We start from the raw sequence: 25,006 nt of genomic DNA on the forward strand, positions 1-25,006 counted from the left end.
AAGGGAATAGGGTGTGTATGTGTGTGTGTGTGTGTGTGTGTGTGTGTGTGTGTGTGTGTGTGTCTGTCTGTCTGTCTGTCTGTCTGCAAATCACGAGGTTTGAACTCAGGACTTGGATTCTGTTCCTGAGTTTTTATGCTCAAGGCTAATGCTCTATATATGTGAGCCACAGTTCTATTTCTGGCTTTCTGGTGGTTTATTGGCGATAAGAGACTCACAGGCTTTCCGTCCATGTTGGCTTTGAACCGTGATCTCTAGGATGACAGGCATGAGCCACCGGAGCCCAGTGCATATGTATTTTAATCCTAGAGAAAAATCATTTCCATGGCCCCTCAGCAGACTTCCAACCAAGTCTGAAACGTGGCCGGCGTTCCTACTCCCCTTGAAGCAATCCCAGAAAGTCAGGAAGGTGTAGAAGAGACTCACCATGGCCCAGACGCAGGTTAGGGGAAGACCCGGCTCCACTCATTCTCCCCTGTCTCGTCCTTTTTTATTCTTATTTTTGGGAGCAACAGAGAAAGGACTTAATGTGTGCGGCACCTGTGTTATTGGCCAGCCAGTCAAAGCAACATCCGCTGGTGACAGAATGCCGTACCGTATGGCCCCTTCTTCCACTTCCTCACTAGCAGAGATGACAGAAGCAAGCGAGACAGCCCCGTTCTCAGGGACTCTGGGTGGGTGTTGTCATAAAGCGGGCGGTTTCAAAGCTGGAGCATCTAATTCAGTAAAGTTTACAAGTTGCCTATTACAGCTCAAGAGGTGGGAAGCCAGACACCAGCCAGCACTCGTCCTGGCCTGCAAGGAACTCACGATTCTCTTTGCCACCTGTTTAATTCAGTCTGGTCATCCAGGGTCTGTGTCCGCCCCTCGTTACTGTTGGCTTCTCGCTGAACACAAGGGCCACCATATTGTTGGGATGTCTTTTTCTTTCTTTCTTTTTTAGACTTCGTTTCTCTCATTCATCACCCGACGACCTGGCTGGGCTAAACACTCTTTCCTGAGCTCTCCCAGCGTGGGCATTTCATTCCGCCACCTGCCTTGTCATCCCTGGTCTTGACTGCTATCTGTTCACTGCCACCTGGCATGAAGCCCCAGGACTGCTGGTGGGGTTTGATCAATCCTTTTTGCTTAGTTTGGTGACTGGGATGCAATTTCCAGTGGATGTTTGTGGGACAGATGTGTAAGTAATTGAGTGAATGGTGTTGAAATCTGGATCCTTTACTCTCCTCTGATCCGTTTCTGCTTTATTAACTGTTCTAATTTCCTTTTCTCTTCTTGTTTTTCTTCCTTACCTCTCCATTTCCTCTCTTATTTTCCCTTTCTGTTGCTCATTTATTTATAATTAAGGATGGAATCTAGCCTTTTAAATTGTTCTATTTTCCTTTTCTCTTCTTTTTTTTCTTCCTTACCTCCCCATTTCCTCTCTTATTTTCCCTTTCTGTTGCTCATTTATTTATAATTAAGGATGGAATCCAGCCTTTAAAGGGTTTTAAATATTAACTTTATGGCTATTATTAAGGAGTAGTTCAGAGGGGTTGCAAATACATAAGTCAGAAAATGAGCACCATTCTTGGACAGTGTTACCTCTTTGGTTTCTCCCAGTTTACCCTTCCCTTCCCTGCCCACAAGTTGCATGGTTCATTTTTTATTTTTTTTACATAGTATAGACTGACTGCTTTTGTTCACCCTTCCTCCCTCCATTTCTGTGTCCCCCTTTTGTTCATAAAAAGACAAAAAAAACCCAAACAGAAACAAGTAGCACCAATAACACCACCAGTAACACCACCACCATCACCAACAGAAAAACAAACTCTCTCCCTCTTCACAGGAAGATAGAATGTGTTTGGAATTGATCCACGAATATCTGTGTGGGAGATGAAAACCCAAGGTTTTATTTTCCAAACATGAGGCATCCTTGGGCTCCCTTTCAAAAGCCTGAAGCCCTGAAAAACTCCCCCAGGGTATAGATCAGTTTCAGGGCTCTTCATGGATTGCTGTGTCCAGCTTTCTTTCCGTAGACCAAGGATGCGAAGGCCCTAACATTTGGTGCAGGTGTACATACAGTGGCTATGGGGTGACAGGGATTTGGGAATTTAGAAAGATGGCCTCTTTGCCTAGCCAGTGTACGTCTCACTGATGGTAAGATGAGAATTGGTGCCTGAAATAATACACAAGAGATGCCTTCCGGTGCTTCCCCGATCAGGCTAGGCCTCTGCTCCGAGGAAGCTGGTCTCGGTTGTACTTCCTGCTCTACTCTGTGGATGATCTGAAGGAATTCTGCAGGTCCTCTGGCTTTCTGAGCTCAGGGGCCTGCGTTGTACAAGGCATAGGGCAGCAGGCATTACAAGGGTGCTTCAGGGCACCGTCATGAATTGGTACCACCCGGGGGCCTCTACTTGAGAAGTTTAAAAAAGGAGGAAAGAATAAAAGAATCACCTTGTTTACTGAGCAAGTATTTGCATCAACATTTTTTTGGTGAGTTTTTGTTCCTACCCTACTGAAATGAAAACAATCCAAGTCTGCAAAAACAAACCTAGGGTTTGGGCCACCTGGACCCACAAAATTATGTTTGGTGTCGGCATCAATCCTCGGTACTTATTATTTTGTGAACCTGGCAGATATTACTATAGCACAGACCAGAGGAATGATAATGACTAGAGAGAGAGGGAGGGAGAGAGAGAGAGAGAGAGAGAGAGAGAGAGAGAGAGAGAGAGAGAGAGAGAGAGAGAAGCCTAGCTCCTGAAACTCCATCTGAGTGAGCCCACCCACTGATGACTATTGTTCAAGGAAAGCTTCTCATGGCCATCCATCCTCCTGCTGGCATGGATAGCCCTTCTCTGTGGAAGCATAGCCCTACCTCCCCCCTGTACATCTTCCACCACCCCACCTCCCCCCTGCACACCCCCAGCCACCCCACCTCCCCCCTGCACACCCCCAGCCACCCCACCTCCCCCCTGTACACCCCGACCCCACCTCCTGCCTCTTGGGTCCTTCGTAACGTGGCCGCCCATGTTCCTATTGCAGACCTCCTCTGACAAGGTGTCCGTCCTGGCCATCCTCCAGGTCCTTGGCGATCTGCTCTCTGTCGGTGAGTAGCTGCACGCCCAGCTGATCCCGTGGGGATCCAGGGTGGTGTCGGCTGTGGTGGGCCAAGGGTCCTGTGTGAGAATCACCAGGCAACGTTTTCCCCTAGCGGTCACGCCACCCGGAACAGACTAGGCTGGGGGCGCTGGGGGTTTGCCGTCTCCACATCTACTCCACAGTGACCGCAGCGGCAGCGGCAGCTGGAAGCGGGGTGGCTTTTCTGTGGTTTGTTGTCTGCACACTCAGTCAGTGATCACACGGGTCTGTGGAGGTGGAGATCTCCTCAAGTAGAACAGCCGGCATTAGGAAATCATTCCCCCGTCGGCAAAATTATTCTCAATAAACTAGCTTTCCAGTTCCTGTTTGTCATGATTCAGTTCTACAGCAGAAGGATATTAAGTATTTGGTGACATGTAAACTGTCCATGCATTTCTACATATATGGGCACATGTATACACAGAAACACATGTGAATGTATTCATATGCACATGTACACATAAATACATGCATGTGTACTTAGATGTACATGATATGTAGAAATGCATGCATATGTATTTATTTACATGCACGTGCATACATAGAAATGCATGTATGTCTTTATACACACATGCACGTATGCATGTGCATACGTATGCATGTGCGTGCATCAATAAAGGTTCTGTGGGCTCTTTAGGATATGGATCCCACAGTTTGTTACAGCAGCTGGAGGTAAATATACCTAGGCCCAATCCATTATGGAGCTCCCCAGTTTTGGTTTCTGGGGGTGAAACGAAGCAACCTTCCTCCCTGTCTCTGGCCACCGGGTCTGAGGTCAGCCGGAAGGACGGCAGCTGCGGTCGCTCGAGGCTCATCTCTCCTGTGCTTGCCTGGCAGGCACAGACCGGAGGATCCACTACATGATCAGCAAGGGCGGCAGCGAGGCCCTGCTGCGCGTCCTGGTGGACACAGCGCGGACCCCAGACCCCGACTACGATGTCCTCCTGCCGCTCCTCCGGCTGCTGGCCAAAGTTGGTTTGCGAGGTAACCACACCCCAGACCCGGACGATGACTCAGGGGCGTCGCGGTGACGCGGAGGGGCAGCCGGCCGGGATGTCCTGGGTGTGTTGGTGGGATGGGCAGCCTGGGAGAGGAAATGCATTGTTGACCTAGATGTCACCCAATCCAAGGCCAGGGGTCACAACGCGTGTGGGCGACAGGGGGAAACGAAGAGGAACACTCCCCCCCCCCCCCACAGTGCCCATCCCTGTGGAAAGAAACAAAGATGGAGACGCAAGGCCGGTGTGCGGGGATGAGCCTCCTAGCGCTCCCATCGCAAACTACCCCAGACGGAGAGGCACGGCGTGCATTCTCACGTGTGTTCTGAAGGCCGCAGGCTCCAGGTTAACGTACTGGCCGCACAGACCCCTGGTCGAGGCTCTCAGGAGTCAGTTGTCCTCCTGGTAGTAGCTGGTGGCCACCAGCCTTGGCGTTCCCTGGCCTGTGGGTGTGTCACGCCCATCTCTGCCTCACTTGGAGTGCTTTGCGCGCCTCTCCTCTTCCTGGAGGGGCAGGAACGCAGCGAGCCCACCTTGCTTAGTAATTCATGACGCGTGGTGTCCACCAGGTGAAGCAGAAGAAAGATACAGATAAAAGAAAGTCCACGAGGAGAGACATCACAGCTCAAGTCCTTGAAACCCAGTATGTCAGTCCTCAGAGACACAGGCCTTGGGCTGGCGGCTTGGTTGGGGTGGACCAGCTCTCAGCCAGTCCCATCCCGTGTCCAGCTGTGTGTAAACTGTGTCAATCTGCTGAGGGTGGTTCATCTACCACCATAGTTCATCTACTGAGCTCTCTGCCTTTCATCTGGTGAAAATACACCCCCCCCTTGTGAAGGAAATGGTGCTCCCCAACATAAAGTAAAAGTTCCAAGGCCATGGAATGTGCTTAATTGAAGCAATTAAGTAAACATTGGAGATCTGTTGAAAGGTACCTGTCTTTGATGGGAAATCAGGTGATGTTTGGGGGAAAATATAATCAATCACAGATCAATAGTATTCAAAATAAAGATCATGAAGTAAGATCTAGTTTCGGGCGAGAAGTATGAATGTGGATGACAATTATATATATATATATATATATATGTATATATATATATATATATATAATTATACCAATCTAGAGTTGATATAGATAGATAGATAGATAGATAGATATCTCAACACTGTGTATGATTTGGGCAAATAAGAGTAATTTTAGAACTCTGTACATCATTGCCATTAGTGGGTTTTTTTTTCTTTCTCAGTGGTGGCCTTCTTGGAACCATACAGCTGTAGATTACAAGAATCTACTATAACATGAATAAACCCATTTACTCCCCTTCACCCCCGCAAAAAAAAGAATCTACTATAGTTAGATTTAGAGCTCATCCTATTTTGTGTACCCTCAGATTTAACTAACTCACTCCACAAAGACCATTTCTACGTAAGGTAACATTCTTAGGTTCTGGGTGGATACAAATATTTGGGGAGGCCCGCCATTTGCTTAACCCTTAGAAGCAGCCCTTCCCGAGGGGAGGAGAGGGGAGACCTTCATACTCTCTACTTACCCCCACGGAGAACCGTGAAACATCACCCTGGGGTCTGGCAACTTCCTGGAGGAGCACGGCAGCACCAGGCAGCTAATGTGAAGTGGTCCTACCAGCGAAGCTGAAGTTGTGCATTGAGTCACAGAGAGGTCATGTCAGAAATGGAGGCCATCTGGACAGGTGGGCCTTTGCTATATCCATTGGCTGTGGAGCTTGTAGCCTGGAGGCAAAGCTCTGGGGCACCCGTTCAGTGTTATTGCCTTCAGTCCCTCTACCCCTCCACAGGTAACCACTGAGAAACAGGAAGTCCCAATGGATGCATTACATCACAGGAAACCCAGACAGAATTAGGGAACCAGCCTGCAGGGAGACACTGTTCCAACTGGGACAAGCCAACAAGTTGACAGCTTATGAACTAGATCCTAGCAGACTGTAGTGGATCCCTTCAAGAAAGACCGATGCTACTCTAAGATGCCAGGCTAGGGAGAAGTGACATTTGAGCTGAAACTTGAAGAACAGGAGAAAGTCAGCAAAGTGGAGTGGGCCAAGGGAGCTCGAGGAAAAGACGGTAGAGATCTGATACGTCATCCATCAACAGCCTACTCTTGGAAGTCGGGCCTGACACCTACTCCCTAGTGAGCTCAGGCAGGTTATTTTCAAGTGATTTTAGTTTCTTCCCCATTGAGCCTCGGTTCATAAAATGGAGATACAGACGTCAGTTGTAGGATTGCTGTGAAGATGAAATGAGGTGTGGCCTGTCGTGGGCTTAGTATGTGGGGGACAGGGGCCTGATCATCGAGATTCATAAGGGTTTCACGGGGGAAGAGCTGAGAGGGATGCGGGCAGTGATTTCCAGGTTACTGATTTTTGACGTTGCTTTTGTAACAATTAGGTCACCATGAAGAGGTTACTGCCTTGATCGTGACATTTACGTTGCCAGGGGTTCACCTGAGCAGAATAGATATGAGTTCAGCTATGCATGGGCGGAGGAGGGTAGCTATTTATTTTCTGATGATGGAAATGCAAGTTTAGTTACAATCTCTGCTGGTACCCTTCGGCCCAGAGATAAAACTGGAAAAGCCTAGGTTAGGATTTTTTTTTTTTGCTGTTTGTTGTTGGTCATGGAGTTTGAACTCAGGACTCAGGCCCTGTCCCTGAGCTCTTTTGCTCAAGGCTCTACCACTTTGAGTCACAGTGCTACTTCTAGGATATATTTTGATTTACCCATTTCTACCTGAAATGATCTTTATTTTTTAAAGTAAAAATTCCTTCCTTCCTCCCTCCCTCCAACCTCCCTCCCTCCCTCCTTTCTTTTCTTCCTTCACAACATTGGGGTTTGAACTCAGAGTCCATTGTTTGCTCAGCAAGTACTCTACCTTTTGAGCCACACCCCAGACTCACTCATTGTATTTGTGATACTTAAGTGTTTTTTTTGGTAAATTTTCTTCTGGGGGTATTTACATGTCTTCTTTATTAACACGTACTAGTTGTACAAGGGGGTTTTGTTGTGACATTTCCATACCTATATTCAATGTGGCATAGTAATCTCAACCCCCCCCCCCCCCCCAAGTATCCTCAGAGGAAGATGTGGGACTGGCGCTCACATAGGAGAATGACCAGAAACACCTGCCACCTGCCGCTCTAACGGCCGGGGAGTCACACAAGCACAGGCCTCCGCATAGGCGGGCGTGCGCGGCCAGACCAGAATGAGCTCTTTGGGTCTGTGCCTCTGCGGCGGGGCCGTGTTTTGCAGCATGTTCCTCGCTTAGCCTGCAGTTCCCCTCCTCCTCCTCCTCCTCCTCCCCTTCCTCCACTCCACACGTGACACAGTCTGCAGAGTGGACGTGCAACCCCATTAAGAGACGTGCTTTTGTGTCCCTAGATAAAAAGTTCGGACAGAAAGCACTGGACTTAGAAGCGCTCGATGTGACGTTGATTCTGGCCAGGAAAAGCCTGGCTCACAGCTACCACCTCCTTCACTACCTCTGGGTTCTGCGTGTTTCTGCCTCCAGTGGTGAGTGTCCGTATCACCCTGCCCCTCTGGGGTTGTGTCTGAACCTGGGCTTCCAGGAAGCTGGTGGGGGTCAAGGAGGAATAAGGGCCAGGGGGCAGAGACTATATATGGTCCCACTTAGAAAACTAAAGGAACCTGGTGGCAGCAGACGCTGAGGAGGGGAGAGTTTTTTTTTTCATCTCCTCCTTAGCTAGGTAGAACTCATGAGACAATGCCTAGAGAGAGACTTCAAGATTGGGTTTACCTGGGAGCGACATGTTAGAACATTCTAGATTTCTCTGTTAGCATGGTCAGGTAAAGAAGATCTATGCAGGAGAGGGCCAGACTTTTTGCAGTTTTTATCATGTCCGAGACACAGTGTTACGTGTTACGTATGTCAAGAATGACACGGTAGGAAGCTCCTTACTAGATCCCTGAAACTACTCATTGGTTTATATGTCTTGTACTACTCTTAGTAATAATAATAATTATAGTTATATAATTATAATAATTATAATTAAGTAGTAGTACCAAGGGGTTCCAGTTCAGCATGCCAATTTATGAGTACAATGCATCTTGGTCAGTGTCACCTCTTTTCATTGTTTACTGTTCGTGTGTGTGTGTGTGTGTGTGTGTGTGTGTGTGTGTGTGTGTGTGTGAGTGTCCGTGTCCCTGAAGCTTGAACTCAGGGCCTGGGCACTGTCCCTGAGTATTTTTTTGTCCATGGCTAATGGCTAATGCTCTACCACTAGAGTTCCAGCTCTACTTCTGGCTTTTTGGTAGTTAATTGGAGATTAGCGTCTCACAGACCTTCCTGCCTGAGCTGGCTTGGAACTGTGGTCCTTAGATCTTAGCCTCCTGGGTTGCTAGGATTACAGGTGTGAGCCTCTGGTACCTGGCTTTTTTTCTTTTTTCTTTAAAAAAAAATCTCATAATCCTTTCAGAAAGCTCTTCAGGTAGCTACCGGGATCACTGCAGGTAGACTCATACTTATTTTCCATCTCCTGATTAAGAATTATTTCTAATTATCTTAACAGCTCTGTACTTTATACCCACAATTTTATAATTAAGAAAAAAAATGACAAAAGCAGCTTAAAAGAGTGAAGAGATGGTTTTAATGGATGCAGGTAAAAAAGCCATGAGGGCCAAGTGTCTAACTCGTAAACTCATTCTGCTCCATATGGAGATCACTTTTATTAATAGATTGGATTCTACACCATCTACTTCACACATAATGAGCACAGATTTTTCATTTCTTTTTTTCTTTTTTAATTCTGAGCCTCCCTTTCTTTGGGAACAAAACTGAGAATTATTTCTATGTAATAAAACTCTCTGGGGAAAAGAAAACGGGCTTACAGCCAGAAAGACCTGAGTTTGACTCTTGGGTCTTTCTTACGAGTCATACAACATGAGCACTTAACCTGCTTAATCTTGGTTTTTTTCCTTCATAAAATTATAACAGCAATGATTACTACCATGGATCTTTGAGGCCTACCATAACAAAATACCAAAGTTTTAACAGGGATACATTCTCTAAGAATGCAGGAGGCTGGAAGTCTGGATCGAGATATCCATGGATTTGCTTTCTGCTTTGAGGGGCCTCTCTCTCCTTAGCTTTAGGAAGATGGCTGCATCTCCCTGTGCTTTCACACGGTCTTTTCTTCTCCATTGTGCATCTCTGATATCTTTAAAAAATTATTATTATAAAGATGATATACAGAAGAGTTACCATCTGATGTCTCAAACATTTTTTATTGTTAGTCTATGTCTGTCTGTCTGTCTATAATTTTTGCTAGTCCAGGAGCTAGAACTCTGGGCCTGGGTACTGTTCCTGAACTTCTTTTGCTCAAGGTTAGCACTCTACCACTTGAGCCACAGCTCCACTTCCTGCTTTTTCTGAGTAGTTTATTGGAGATAAGAGTCTCATGGACTTTTCTGACCAGGCTGGCTTTGAACCATCATTATCTGAGCTCAGCCTCCTGAGTCAATAGGATTACATGCCACCGGAGCCTAGCTTATTGTTATTATAAAGGTGGTGTACAGAGGTGTTACCGTTACATGTCAGGTAAAGATTACATTTCTTTTTGGACAATGTCACCTCTCATTCTCAATAGTGTCTCTTTTTGTGTCTGTATTTCCCTTTTTTTTTTTTTGGGTCCGGTCGTGGGGCCTGAACTCTGGGCCTAGGCGCTGTCCCTCAGCTCTTCAGCTCAAGGCTAGCGCTCTACCACTTGAGCCACAGCACCACTTCTGCTTTTTTCTTTTTGCTTATGTGGTGCTGAGGAATCGAACCCAGGGCCTCATGCATGCAAGGCAAGCACTCTACCACTGAGCCACCTTCCCAGCCCTCCCTTTTTTTTTTTTTTTTAAAGGACACAAGTCAGATTAGATTATGACCTTATTTTAATTTAATTACTTCTTTATGTAATGGAGATTAGGACTTCTGGTGAACTTAAGTCAGCCCACAGTAAAGCTCGTTGACTGGATAGAAGGAATTAATAAGATCAGGTTTACCAGTCAGACTAGCACGTGGTCTCTTTAGTTGCTAGTTTCCCTTTCCTGCCATGTTGTTTTCTTTAATCTTTTGAAGTATTAGGAGGAGTACCTAACAGGTGGCAAATCAACAAATCAGTTTTATCTAGTTTCACAAGGATGACTAAAATAACTTGATTCCCATTGGTGCATCTGTAACTGGGCAAAATAGCTTGTAAAGAGATGGTGTTCCGGGCTGGGAAGGTGGCTCAGTGGTAGAGCGCTTGCCTTGCATGCCTGAGGCCCTGGGTTTGATTCCTCAGCACCACATAAGCAAAAAGAAAAAAGCCGGAAGTGGCTCTGTGGCTTAAGTGGTAGAGCGCTAGCCTTGAGCTGAAGAGCTGAGGGACAGCACCCAAGCCCAGAGTTCAGGCCCCACGACTGGACCCCTCCCCCCTCAAAAAATAAAAAAAAAATAATACGACAGATCCTTGACTCCTGGATCACACTAATCTCAGGCACCCTGGTCAGAAAACCAGAGAGGCTTTAAGAGAAACTACGGTATGGGAACAACCTATTTCTAATAAAGGAAAAGAGGACAACATTCATTAATGAGTAGCCAGAAGGTATGATATCCTCATTTAGAGCTTGCCAGCACCACAAAGATCTGAAATAGCTATGGTTTCCTACAGAATAATTAGGTTGAATGACTTGCCTTCCTGAGGATATCTTACAATTCTAGATATCTAGGAGAAAAAACAATTATCTTCAGCTGGAGCTCCTGAGAAACCCCGGATTTGCCTGTGGGTATCAGGAAGGTCCAGCCATTTGGCTGCTCCTATTTCAAACACGCATTTAGGATACCAACCAACTGTCTCAAGTATTAAAAATGAGCCCATCACTCTCGATACATTGACTTCATCGATGGCAGGTAAGCAGCGTTCACAGGGCCTGGGGTTGCTATCTCTTTGGTGAATTGCTAGCTCTTACTGACTGCTCTGGCAAGTGTTCTGAACAGCTCTTCTCTTCAGAGGAGTTGGCCCAAGATGCAATCAGTCCATGACTGCATGTTTATAATCATCCAGTTGGGCAGAAAGGAAAATTTTCCTAGGCTCCTAACTTTCACAGCCTGAAGAACCCATTCTTCCCCTGGCACGTTGCTAGCAAATCTCTTGAGAGTTTTAAAGGAATCAATCTCAAGTTGTTGGAACTCCTCCCCTCATGGTGATAACTACTGTGCTTTTTTTTTTTTTTTTTTTGTCTCTCGCAGTAACTACGGCAGCCATGCTAGGGATTAATGGAGCGATGGAACTGCTTTTCAAGGTCATTACTCCTTATTCACGGAGGCACACCCGAACAGTCAGGTACCCAACATCTTCCTATTGCCTCTCTACCGTCTTTGTAACAGGTAGGTGGGTGGGGGGGAATGGAGGTGGAGGCCCGGCCTCCATCTCCTCCTGTTTGATGACGTGGAATTCCAGACAAGGGACAATAACTTTCATTTCATCTCAGTTTGCGTCCGGATCCACCTGTGAGTTCTTTCCTCTCTTCCTCCCAAGCAGCTCGGAAGCCATCCATTACTGGCCTCAATATCAGAGAAAGAGGCCAAAGTGTGGCAGGGAATGACGAAGTTGAGATCTGTAGCCCTCTCTTTCAGACTCATACAGTCGTGTTTCCTTTCTGTTTTTTTAATTAATTAATTGTTGGTCATGGGGCCTGAACTCTGGGCCTGGGTGCTGTCCCTCAGCTCTCCAGCTCAAGGCAAGCGTCTACCACTTGAGCCATGGCACCACTTCCAGTTTTCCGGTAGTTCATTGGAGATAAGAGTCTCACGGATTTTCCTGCCCAGGCTGGCTTTGAACCATGATCCTCAGATCTCAGCCTCCTGAGTAGTTAGGATGACAGGTGTGAGTCACTGGCACCTGGCTTATTTTATTTTTCCTTCAACCTTCTGGCATATCCCTTTTGTGAACAGCAGTCTGGGAGTATAGTACTCAAGCGATGATTTGGAAATGACACGTTCTCTACAGAATGAGCAAGTTACACTAAAGATAAGAGTTCTGGGCTTTAGAATGGTCCATCATGGTTGTATGCTGGTCTTGATATGTATTTTTTTTTTTAATGATGGGAGAATGTTCTGTCAGCCACTGTTGGCTGGTGTGGAGTGAATCACCGGGTCAGGAGGCAGATGGCTTTACATAAAGACTTTAGAGACATTCAGGACCATGAAGATCCATCATTTAGGGAAGTGGCTCAGTAAGGGCCTTGAAAGAATATTAGAAGGAAGTCGGCCAGTTTCTCAGATCTATGGGGTCATTTGGCAAGGAGCATTTCCATGCCCAGCTATGATGTTTCTCAGCATCCTCACATCCATCTTAGGCTCATGTTCCCCCTGATTATATTTCTTCTGGGTCACCACAGTTGGGCCATTATCATCCATTCTCACCTGCGGCTCTCGATGCCGGCCTTTCCCGGAGTGAAATACATTACGTCTCAGCCAGCAAGGAAAAAAAAAAAAGTTCTCATCAAATAAATGGGGAAGGTCCTGGGTTAAACAAAGTACCATAGGTTTCATGTTTGTGAGACTTAGCAGAACCTTTTTCTGAAACCTACAAGTTAGGAAGATCTGAAGATGGTTGCATAGTATAATTCAGTCCAAATCTTGTTAGGAAACTATTTTTTTTTTTCCTGAAAGACCACCATTTCAAGGGGACAGTGTTCTATATATTTCATTTCTGAAGCACTCTCTTCTAGAGTGGAAATTCATTGCATAGTAGGATAAAACTATGTTCCGTCAGGGGACCTTTGTCTATCAGACACAAAACTTCTATTTTATATTAGTCCAATCGTGTCTGGGAACAGCAACTGAACGCGAGTGTCTCATGGGGGACTTTAGGGAAGATTCTTGATTCCTTGGTTCACGTTGGGTTTTCGCACCCTAGCCTGATGCTCCTGAGGTAGAACTGAGTGCTAACAAGCTGAGGTAGAGCCAGAGAGTCTGTGGAAATCAGAGTTTGTCTTCCAGCCTCTTGTGTCTGGTGTGTTTACGTGGGATTTGGGTTGTCTCCTTTTTCTCATTGGGTACCGGCCATTACTGCTGGCATCTTTGAGTCTCCACCCAGTCTTGGGTTACCGATCAAGGAAGCTTCTATCTTCCTGTCCTGTTGGGAAGGCCTCTTCTAATCTGATGCTGTAAGCATGTGTGTCATGAGAAGTCTGTGTGGAGTTTGGTGGGCCTGTCCATTCATTTCCTCTCTGCTGTCAACTAACCTTGAGTCTACCAGATCCCAGATCCCTCCATTACTGGTCCTTCCCAATCTGCTTAGGTTTTTTATTATTTTTCCCACTTGTGCTAGGATTGGGAACAAAGCCACCCAGCACAGAAACCCCACCTCTCAGAGACCTCCACGAATGACCATCTTGGTTGCTTTCTTTTCCTCCTACAACTCGAGTCAAATTCCAGTTCAGAGCTGATCCAGAAGCCACAGGGAAATGGGAATTAGTCAAGATTAATGGATGGTGTGCTCCCAACAAGAAGAGTAAGCATCCGGGGGCCTCAGAGATACTGCGGCCTGTCTGATCTGTACTGTAGATTTTGAGCACGGTGTCTCCCTTTAGCCATATGCCAAACTAAAGCCACAGAAGAGAAGGGATTTTGTGTGCGTATTTTTTTTTTATAGTAGTGATTGTATGGTGCTGTCATGATGTTTATGAAAGGTGCCCAGCCTTGTGCTGGCTCTTGACTGCATGATCCCGTTTGAGCCTCTTCTGTACAAAGCAGGGCTATTACTGTCCCCAGATGTACAGGAAAAACAGATAGAAGTTGAAAGAAGTTAAGTAACCTGCTGGGATTTAAGTGAAAGAGCTGGGATTTAAGACCTGCCGAATCCAAGAGCCTGAGCTTTTAAAGCACCACTGGAGTAGTTCACATAGCCTATTTGCAGCGTTTTATTTCTAAAACCACCATATGTAAGACAATCATAAGCAGTTAAAGTTTGCTTAAATTTCTTTTACCCTCTAAATGGCTCATACCCATGGAGCAATTTGCTTAATGATAGGGGGAGTCTTTCTCCTCAGTCGAACGGCTATTTCCTCCCAGCGCTAAGGATCTATTCCCTCTGCTTGTGAATTCTTTCCCCACGCTGACTGCTTCTCTTCCTTCATCACCATTTTCCCAACAAGAAGCTAAGGAACCCAGGTGCCCAGATCCGAAGGGCCTTCAAGGTACTTTTTTTTTCTCTAGTCAATTCCTTGGCAAGTCATTTAATGGAAGTGTTTTCTTAGTGAAACTATAACATTTCTCAAAGTGTGCACATCAAGATTTGCCTCTCAGGCTTCTTTGCAGACATTAACAAAAGTGCCAGAACTTTGTGATCTTTGATGTGCTCAGGGTAGGGTCACCTGGGCATTACTCCCGATGCTGTTGGATACCTGGGCGCCTGTCCCATCTTCTCCTGTGGACGCCTTCTCTAAACCACGGCAAACCCAAATGGGTTCTCCTCGGCTCCATCTGGATGCCAGGCCTGCTGAGCTTGAGAGGGTCTCCGGGGAAGAGGCTGGAATAGTGTGAACAGTCCGGCTGAGTATCACTCTCCAAATGCTCATGGAATTATTCCAGGCTGCCTGGGTGGGAGCAGGTGGCCGGTGTGGTGTCACCATGACTCCTCCTCTGTGTGGAGATTAGACCTGCTCCACTTCTCTAAATATAGACGTGCAGCTGCCCTCCCATCTCCAGACAGTACTCAGGGGAAGATTGATGGCAGAGGCTCCAGCTCCAGCAGAGACCAGGGGACGCGCGGGGCAATGTCACCGGCTCGCGGTGGCCTTGTGCCAGCCCTCCCCCTCAGGGACCGCAGCTGCTCCAGGGGTCCCCTTCACTCGCCCATTGTGCCAGCACACTTTCCCATTCCCATCCTTCATTTGACCCACCACCACCACCGATCAGGGTCTTCTTTGACTTCAAAACGATCAAGAATGTGCCTCAGTTTCCCTTTGTCACTTTGTTGCTCAGTCCTCTTCTTGTGGCTCTTTCTAGCCAACTCTCCGCCCACCTTCCCCCTCCCCCCCAACATGGCCTGCGCCATCCAGTCCCCAGGTCTCTTTCTCCCTGGCCTGATATTCCTGCCTGGTCTTCAACTATGCCTGGTGCTACCTGGCCCACCCAGAGAGAGATGAACGCTCTTCTCCTCAGCGCTGCTCCAGGATTCTGCTCATTGTCTCCCTAACATGAATTCTGTTCCTTACACGTGCTGCCTACACGTCTTCTCTTTCTATTCTCTCCTTCTTCATGGCACAAATCAAACTATATTTATCTTGCTAATTCTCCCGAGGGTTTAGCCCAGTGTCTAGACTATGGCAGGCTCATTAAAAAAAAAAAAAAGATTAGTAGGTCCTTAATTAAATTCAAAAGGATTTAAAAAATTGACACATAATAATGATACATATTCATGAGGCAGAGTGTGATAATTTGGAGCATGTGATAATTTGGTATATGATGTATAATGATGAAGTCAGGACAACTTGCACTTGCATTTACTGAACCGGAGGGCCGGCACTTCTGTCTGTCTGTGAGTCACTCTCGTTCAGGGGCGCTGCCAGTTTTCTCTGCCTCATTCCAGTTTTAGTATAGATACTGCCAAAATAGGCACCGAAGGGAATATTCTCATTAAAAACTATTTTTTGGATGAATTGGGTGTGTATCAAGGAATTAAATATAGCATTTACCATAGGAAATGGGAGTCACATCACCTTTATTCTCTTCCTTCCTCTTCAGGGGACCCCACCTCTGGGTTGCCTGGAAAAAAATAGAACTCACGTGACAGGACTAACCCAGACTCCAGCGTGAGAGACTGAGGTGCTTCTGGGAGCAAAGTTTATCTCACTGTAGGCAAAGAAGGCTCAAAGTCTTCGTCTTAGAGTTTTCTGGGGGCGCTGGCAGAATGGCAAAAGATCCAAAGTTGAAGGGCATGTGGAGATTGACATTCGCATGAAAACTTTGCCTTTCATTTGAAATAGGCTGCTGAATTTGGTCTGTTAATTGGTTCAGCTGGGGAGCAGGGGGTGCTTTTGATAGCGATAAGGGGGAGGAGCGGGGGGAAATGACCCGGGGTCAGCCTGTGCTACCCATTCCACCGTGGACAGGCTTGTTTATTTGCACAAAGCCATCTCTGAGCCGTCCAAACACACTAAGTAGGAAAATTTATGGAGGCAAAGACAGATTACTTGTCGGCGACTGACTCATCTTGTGACCTTAGGGAGCCTGTGTTTGCCGCCTGTCTCAGCAGTCTCTGAGAGGAGCTGTCCCCCGGGCCCTGGGTTCATTCCCAGGATGGGTGTTTTGGAGTTTTGGTCATGATGATGGCCATTTCCACTGGCTATCTACTTGATCTGTCCCAGGGCATCGCCGGCTTCCTGTCAGATCCTCTTGGGTCCTCAGCTCATGTAGAACCCAACCCTGGGGCCGGGTTGTCAGGTGTGATCAGGTGTGATCCACGCGCTCTTAGCCTGCTCGCCTTGCCTTATTGAATAACCAAGCCGGTCTGAAATGGGGATTCAATCTTCCTCGACGTGGCTGGCGGTGGAACCTTGCTATATTCTTTGACGATGCTGTCACACTTGGAGAAAAAGAGACTCAGAATTACCCAGAAGCTGAGATGGTTTTGTCAGCCATCCCCTGCCTTGGCCCAGGACAGAAGAAGTCAGGACATGTTCTCTTCCCACTCTTACAAAGGATGGCATCTTCAGCAACACCCATTCCCCTCCATGTCCTGGTGGGTTTCTGGCAGGGTTGTCAGGCTAGGACTTAATCTCTTCAGGCTCCGGGAGTCTCTGGGTATTTTGGGATGCTGGAGGTCAAAGGTTGTATGCTCCAAAGCACTTGGGCTTAAATACCTTAGCAACCGGAGGAGGAAGATGAGTTTGGTTCTCCACCAAGCCTCATATGCACATTCTTCAGCTGAGAGTCCCGTCTGACGTGCTGGAGGCTCTTTGTGCTCAGAATAGTGTGGGGCGGCCTGCTCCCTGCAGAGGTCTGCCCTGCCAGGGCTCTTTGGCATTTGAGCTTTGTCTGAGGGCAGGATTACTGCACATTGCTTCCCTGGCAGCTCTGTAGGGTGATTTCATCTTCAATTTATGAGCTGGAAAAAAAATTACATATATCCTGCTCTCCTTTTCCTTCTCCTCGTCGAATGACAGTCTCTTCCCAACGCTAGGCCTTCTGGGCTTTCTCCCACCACTATTCTATTGCGCTTTATTTGTTCTGACAGAGCAGTGGAGATTCAGGCCAAGCAAATGGCTTCCCTGTGCTCGCGAGCGATGGGGTGGGCCAACTACTTTGTCTCCATGATGACAGGATCAAGATCAGGAGAGATGAATTTTCCCGTTTTCTCCAAAACAGAATCCTCTAGAAGCCTTCCTTTTCTGTTCTTCCCCCCCACCCCCAATCCCTGATCGAGGGTGTTGTTGGCTCCTCAGATTCTGTGGCACTTTTGGGGTCTGGGCTCACACGCTGGGGTGCAGGAGCTATCTTCCCCAGAGCGCTTGGGCTCAAATACTTTGGAACAAGAACACAAAGATTCCACCCCGGCTTCCCAAGCACCGGAGTGGGGATGCGCAGCGCGGCTCAGCTTACTGACGGAGCGATTACATGCCCGCAGCTCAGCGTGGAATGAATAGTTTCCTACATGAATTAAAGCTTGGCAACTGAGTGGATGTTAAAAAAAATCCCTTTCATCTTCTTAAGAAAGCAACTGATCTCTCCCTGATTAGGGTCAGTTACAGATACCCAAGTCATAGGATCTACAGCTGGAAGGTTCCAGCAAACCTCCCCGGTTCTCCTTCATCTGAAGATGAGGTCACTGACACCCAGAAAGGCTGGCCAAACCCTCTAAGCTAACTGCAAGACATTGTCCCTTACTCTATGACGGTCCACGAAGTACATGCAAAACAGGCCGTCCCATGAATTAGGACTTTTGGTGGACAGCATGGAGTGGGTTCATCTTGGTGGAGGCACTGGAGAGTTGACTGACCCCGAATGCCTGTCCCGTCCTAGAGTTGCTGACAGTCTGTGCGGAAGTGCCAACGTGGCATTCTCAGAATGTAGTGTGAGGTGTTCCCCGGCCCTCCAGGCAGGCGTGGGTCAGTCTGAAGTGTCTTCTTGCCCCTCCCACCTGAGGGGAGGTTGACCAGTTGTCTTGAGGAAGGAGGAGGTGCTCTAGAACTTCGGTGTGCTGATGTATCTGGAGGGGCCTGGGCCAGTCTTCGATCCAGGCTCATTTCCTCTTCCACTGCTGACATGGTCTTTCTTCTTCAGAATGAGAAGATAGCGTGTTCAGGATGGGGCCGATGTGTTCATATCAGACAAACAAACAAGATGCAATCTTGGAACCTATGCATTCCAGACTGCCTTTCCACATTCCCCTTTCCCTGGCCAGAGTCCTCTACAGAAACTCCATTTCCATCTTCTTTAAATTTTTATTTCATGTCGGTCTTGGAACTCAAACTCAGGACCTGGGAGCTGTTTCTGAGCTCTTTTGCCCAAGGCTAAGCATTCTACCACTCTAGCCACAGGGTCCTTGCGGCTTTTTCTGTGATTAATTGGAGAGAAGAGAATCATAGACATTACTGTCTGGGTTGGCTTTGAACGTGATCCTCAGATCTCAGCTTCCTGAGTAGCTAGGATTCCAGGCATGAGCCACTGGCGCCTGGCTCCGTTTCCATCTTTATAATCTGAAGTCTATACTCTTCATCCCTCCCCTTGGATTGCTCCTCCTCTCTATCTAGAGATGAGGCAGCTCTTCCCAACTTTCATTTGTTATAGACAGTCACCTTTGAGCTTAGCCTGACCCAGTGATAAGGTGTTCCAAACAAGTTTTTTTTTAATTAATCTTTTTTTTAAAAAATCTCTTTTGTGTGAATCATACTTTCCTTGCACCCCCACACATCTGTGCGAGAGGGTTTGCTGGATTGAAATGAGAAACAGAAAGGCTCTGATCAGGAGATACTTTTTTTGGGAGGGCGGACATTACCCTTTGCTTAGAGGAAACTAAGCAAATAGTCCATGACCACAGTTTTCAGCGACTGATCTCTCACAGAGACACCACAGATTATAAAGCGAATGGGGGAAGCCCCTTTTCTATGGGGTCTATGGGGCTGCCAGTGGGCGTGGGGTCTAGGATTATGCTTATTGAGTCAGAAAAAGGCAGCTCTGTTTTTGGAAAGGCCCAAAGGGAGTCATTGTGCAGAGGTTACGGTCACTGGAAGCTAGCTCCTTTCATGAGTGCAGACAGAGGCGGCAGGATGAAGACAGATGGGAGGCTCTTTGTTTAAGTTCAATTAGAGCACTATTTTAATATTAGATCATTAGTTCTATCCACCGAGCCAACGGGAAAAATAGCTAGAGAACAATAGATGGCCATTTCAAAGGACTGAATAATGATCAATTAGGCCTGAATTTCTTTCACACGGTACCTAGTAGGTATCCAGTAATTGCCAGTTGTATTAATGAACACCATTATTTAGGTTTGCCCGAGGCCCACCCTTTTAACCATATATTTATTCAACTCAGCAGTATTGCAAAGTTTTTAGTTTTTTTTCATTATTACTATGATTGGAGATGTGCAGGATTGGAGATCAAAAAAGACATGGTCCTTCCCCCGTGGAGCTTATAGATGAGTTACATATTTGGCAGGTAAATGAATATAGCGGTGCAAAATTAAAGAAGAAGGCTCTCAGTCCACTTGGGAAGGTAGCTTCTGGTTTGGAATAGGAAATGATCCCTAGATGCTAAGACCAAACTACCACACCAAAAACGACACACACACACACAAAAGGCATATGTATTTTGTGCCTGGGACTTGAACTCAGGGCCTGGGCACTGTCCCTAAAGGGTTTTGCTCAATGCTAGCCCTCTACCACTTGAGCCATAGCTCCACGCTCAGCTTTTTTGGTGCTTTATTGGAGATAAGAGCCTCATGGACTTCTCCGTGCAAGCTGGCTTTGAACTGTGATCCTCAGATCTCAACCTCCTGAGTAGCTAGGATTGCAGGTGAGAACCACCAGTGCCTGGTGGCTCACAAATGATATTTTAATAGAGGGTTGGCATATGTTTCAGGCATATTAAGGGAGAGAGAGCTCACCCAAATTGAGTTAGAACACTAATATGTCAGTAGATGGGAAAAAGATGGGAATCAATAATTCACAAAGAGGACACAGAAAAACTAAGAATATTCAATTCTCCAATAATTAGAGAAGTCCAATTTAGATCAAGGCACCAATTTCTACAAATCAGAGTACCAAAGCTTTTGAAAAAAGAAGGCATTTATTATTGATGAAGATGCAATAAGATAGGCACCTAAGCTGTTGGGGAATGTTCATTGATTTAAAAAAAAAAACCTTCCTGAGAAACAATGGGGAGATATGCCAAGATCAAAAAGAAGTTCCCATTCTGTAACTCAATTTGTTTTCACTTCTTGAAATCTGCCTCAGAGAATTATTGTGAAAGGTGGATGAAGATTTGCACACACAAATATCCATCATGGTATTATTAATAATTGGAGATTTTATAACCGAAAACACCCAATAATAGAGACTACTCAGAAAAAGCAATGCATTTATTTACCATAATACTATGTAGTAACACACAAAAATAAGCTAGGAGTGATGTGTGTCACAGGGAATAGCTTATGATAAAATACTGGCTAGAAAAAAGTATGGTTCAGGATTCATATGAAAATATGCACACAGTTGCTTCAGGCCAAGAGAGAAAAACTAGGGTTTGATTCATCTTTCCACCTGAAAATAGAAATAAAACAAACCCAAATACAGATAGAATATAGACAGCAGTGTTTATACAAACGTGGACATCTGACCACAATGGATAATAAAAAAATGATGAATTCTTTTGTTTTATTTTTTTGCCAGTGCTGGACTCAGGCCATGGGGCTGTGTGCCTGAGCTCCTCTGTCCTCGAAGCTAGTGCTCTACCACCTGACAACCACAGCGTTGCTTCTGGTTTTTTAGTAGTTCATTGGATTTAAGAGTCCTATGAACTTTCCTGCCTGGGCTGGCTTTGAACTGGGGTCCTCAGATCTCCTGAGTAGCTAGGACTATAGGCATGAGCCACAGGTATCTGGCTGGCAGAACTCTTCTGTTGCCTCCTTGTTATTGTCTTCAGAGTTCCCAGGTTTTGGTGGTGAGGTAGAGGAAGGCTCTAAGGAGTGGTCCAGAAGGTGCTCTAAGTTGAAGAGAGAATGTCGAGGAGGCAGTAAGAGGTCTCGAGGTAATAAGGTGTGTAGCATTTATAGGACAGAGAGAAAGATATTACTCTGGAGGTCTTCAGAGGTTTCTCCATTTTATTGTGGTTGTGAGAAACTGCCCAAAGCCAAAGTGATGCAAAACCGGGCCAGAAGACTCCCCGGAGGTGAAGGAGGGGATCGTGTCTGAAACACACACGGAGCTGGGAGGAACATCTTCTTTCACTGGGTACGCCGCGAACCTCGCACCACCAATGAGACTCACACTGAGAAGTAGCTGGCTTGTCTGAGCACTGCTCTCCATCCTGCCTAGCACATTAAAAGCAGGACCTAGGGGGAGAATTCTGTTTCTGAGTCGAACTACGTGAACAGGCTACGGTCTACAAATGCTGATGGGAATACAAAAAGTATTCTGCATTCAAGGTAAAAGTCACAACATCCAGGATCCTCTGAAAATGTATTAGGCATGCCAATAAAGGGGAAAATTCCACTGGTAATAAGAATAGATACATCATTCAGTGAAAATCAGACTGGAACTGACATAGCTATTACCTGGGTCGGACAAGAACATTAGAAATTAAACACAACAGTGTTCAATATTTTTTTTTTTCAAAAATCAAATAAAGACAGAATACAAAAAAAGACCCAAATTGAACTGGCAGAAATAAAATCTACCATGTACACCTATGATGTACATTGTGTTAAATGAAGGAAAATTACATATCCAAAGGAAAGATAAAACTATGACCGCTGGGCGCTGGTGGCTCACACCTGTCATCCTAGCTACTTAGGAGGCTGAGATCTGAGGATCGCACTCCAAAGCCAGCCCGGGCAGGAAAGTTTGTGAGACTCTCATCTCCATTTAACCACCAGCAAACCATGGAAGGTTCCCAAAATGAAACGTGGACGAGGAGGAGGAGGAAGACGAAGAAGAAATAACGATGACAGAGCGAAGGGGGTCAGTAAACAGAGGGCCAGCTGCAAGCATGCTAACATATGCACCAGGGCTCCCATGAGAGAGGAGGAGACAGGTGGGAACAAAAAAATACTGGGAGAAATAAGGGCTCAAGTCTCCAAAATGGGATGGAAATCATTAAGCGAGAGATAAAAAGATCTCAGTGAGCCACAAGCGTAAGAAACAGTAAAAGAAATTGCCTCAAGGCCATCATTAAACCAGCTGGCTCAAAATTAATTCCAACGAGGGAACAGATTTTAAAGCATCGAGGAAAGAAGAAAAAAGAAGATACATTACGTACCCAGGAACAAGAATAAGAACCCGGTATGTTTCTCTCTTGACACGACATAAGTGGAACAGCTTCTTGAGGCCCAGAGACCTTGTGTTCCGTGAAAATAGCTCTCAAACATGCACGTGGAAGATGGAATTTTCACACAGGCGAAAGCTCAAAGGCTTCATCGGCAAAAGACTCAGGACAAGAAATACAAGAAGAAAACTGGCCTTGGCAGATGGAAAAGGATTCCACGTGGAAAAATGTGTCTACTCAAGAAAGACTAAGTCCTTCCGGAAGTAGTTTTAAGTCCGTGAGCAAATATATTTGACTTTGAGTCGGTCCCTTGGATCATGAGGAAATGTGTAGGGAGACACAAGTCCTAAAGAAAAACAGAACCACGCCATTTGCAAGAGAGTGGATGAACCTCAGGATCTTGGTTCGAAGCCAGCCTGGGCAGGAAGCTCTTACCTCCAATAAACTACTCAGAAAAAGCCAGAAGTGGTAGTGTTGATCAAGTAGTAGATACTAGTTTGGGTTGGGTTGGGACAAATAACTAGTTGGATATTGAAGAAAGGAGCAATTAGAGATGGATGGGAACTGGGAGAGAAAGACAGCCAACAAGTTGAGGGTCATTCTCTGCCTTGTCTTCTCTCCCTTTTCCTTTCCCTTTCCCCCTATTGCTTCCTCTTTCTGTTTTCTTTGTCCTCTTAGTTTGTTTTTTTTTTGCCATCTAGGTAAATTTCTTGTGTTTACTTTCAACTTTGATAATTCAGTTTTCTACTGCATCCTACCTGCTGTCTGCGGCCGCCAGTGAAGTTTCAACCTCATAACTATGTATTTCACATATCTATTCCATTTTTTAAAGTATTCTTAGATGTATAGTTCATGACAGTTTCCTCTGGTGTCACTGAAGAATGCTCCTTAGAATTCCCGAGAGAGTAAATGAGGTATTTGGGGATTCATTTCCTTTCTCCAGGTTACATTTTCTTGCTTCACAGGGAGGGTAGTACTCCTTAACTATGAAGACAATTGATTACCTCCTCTTTTTAAAGAATAGTTACTTTGGTTAAAAAAAAATCCAGTCTTAGAGAGGCAATATTAGTTCGTAATAAAAACCAGTCCCATTGGATCACATTCATGGTATGGGTCTCTGCTTCAATAGTTCGCGGCAGGATTTCCAGGTTCATACCGAAGGAAGAACAAAAAGAAGCGTGGTTGTTGCTAGCGTCGTGGCTTTCCTGTGATAACTTGGAGCCAGGGGTGAAATGGGGGGGGTGTCTGTAATCATGGGGACAGTTTTGTTACTTTGTCAGCACCAGTGGCATGGAACTCTCGCTTCCCACCAAGCATGTGTGTTTACGTGTGGAAAGACAAGTCACAAGCAGGTGTGGACCAAGAAGGTCCGGAAACTTGTGTGTGTCCAGATATGCGCATGTCACTTTCATCTTCGGTTCTTATTGCTCTGTGATAAACGTGTTTCCCCCCCCACCCAAGTACTGACTAGGGTCCCTGCCCATCTCTTGGCTATCAGAGATCCTTTTTACTGTTTCGTTTGGAGACATACTCCATGTTTGTTTCTCCAGTGCTTCTACACATTGTGCCATTTGAGTATTTCGATAAGACTTTCAATAGGGTAAAATAATGTGACATACCAATGCGTCTTACGATTCCGTGAAAGCATCAGATGTTCCCTGCAGATGGAAACGTAGTGTGTATTCAGTTGATAAGTGGTCATGATGACTTTCAAAGTAGGAGCTTTCCTATAATGTATGCAAGTGTCGGACAGAACTCAAATAAGATTCCAGGTGTCCTGACTGTTTACGCCACTCTGTGCTCACCCATGCGGCAGCACCGTGACTTTTCTTCTCAATGTGATTTGAAAACAGAAATGATTAAATGGGTCGAATAAATAAACCGTGGGCAGTGGGCAGGCCCCCTAGAGCTGTGGGAAGAAAGCCACAGCTCCACTCTGTATTCTTGAAGCTCACAGGATTTGTCTTTGACTGTGGCCCACCTTGATCATAGTAATCAGCATCGCACAGAATACATTCCCATTTTGTGTGGTGTGTTTCAGGTCCAATGAGTCCCCCACAAATGCTTTTCTGAGTTAAATATCACGATTTCCTCCCCCCACCCCCCATTATACAATGCCACAGAGAATTAAAATATAAATGGAAAAGAGAGAAAGTGGAAAAGCAACCAGGCAAATGCCCTGGAGGAATCTTTCTGAAGCAAGATCCAAAGCCAATGAGGCAGATAGGAAAAGGTATTTGCATATGGCACCCTACTTATCCTGAGCACCTGTAACCTCGCTCCCTCTATTGGTCGAGGCAGGTATTACAGCTTCAGCTTGACATAGCCACAAACCTGGCATTTCTCCACTGTGGATCGACATGTTATTTATAAGAAACTC

General features: G+C 46.0%; 1 protein-coding gene across 1 annotated transcript in view; it reads left to right on the top strand.

Moving 5' to 3' along the window:
• The first annotated feature begins 427 nt into the window (after positions 1-427).
• Agbl1 (AGBL carboxypeptidase 1) overlaps positions 428-25,006 on the top strand; it is a 353,278-nt gene continuing 328,699 nt past the window's right edge. The window contains exons 1-5 of the mRNA XM_042698518.1: positions 428-442; positions 3,025-3,088; positions 3,958-4,104; positions 7,530-7,661; positions 11,383-11,476. Of these exons, the coding sequence (XP_042554452.1) occupies positions 428-442; positions 3,025-3,088; positions 3,958-4,104; positions 7,530-7,661; positions 11,383-11,476 (452 nt within the window). The remainder of the gene's footprint in view (positions 443-3,024; positions 3,089-3,957; positions 4,105-7,529; positions 7,662-11,382; positions 11,477-25,006) is intronic.

This window comes from Dipodomys spectabilis, unplaced genomic scaffold (assembly GCF_019054845.1).
Source record: "Dipodomys spectabilis isolate Male_0828 unplaced genomic scaffold, ASM1905484v1 ptg000233l, whole genome shotgun sequence".
Classification (NCBI taxonomy): domain Eukaryota; kingdom Metazoa; phylum Chordata; class Mammalia; order Rodentia; family Heteromyidae; genus Dipodomys; species Dipodomys spectabilis.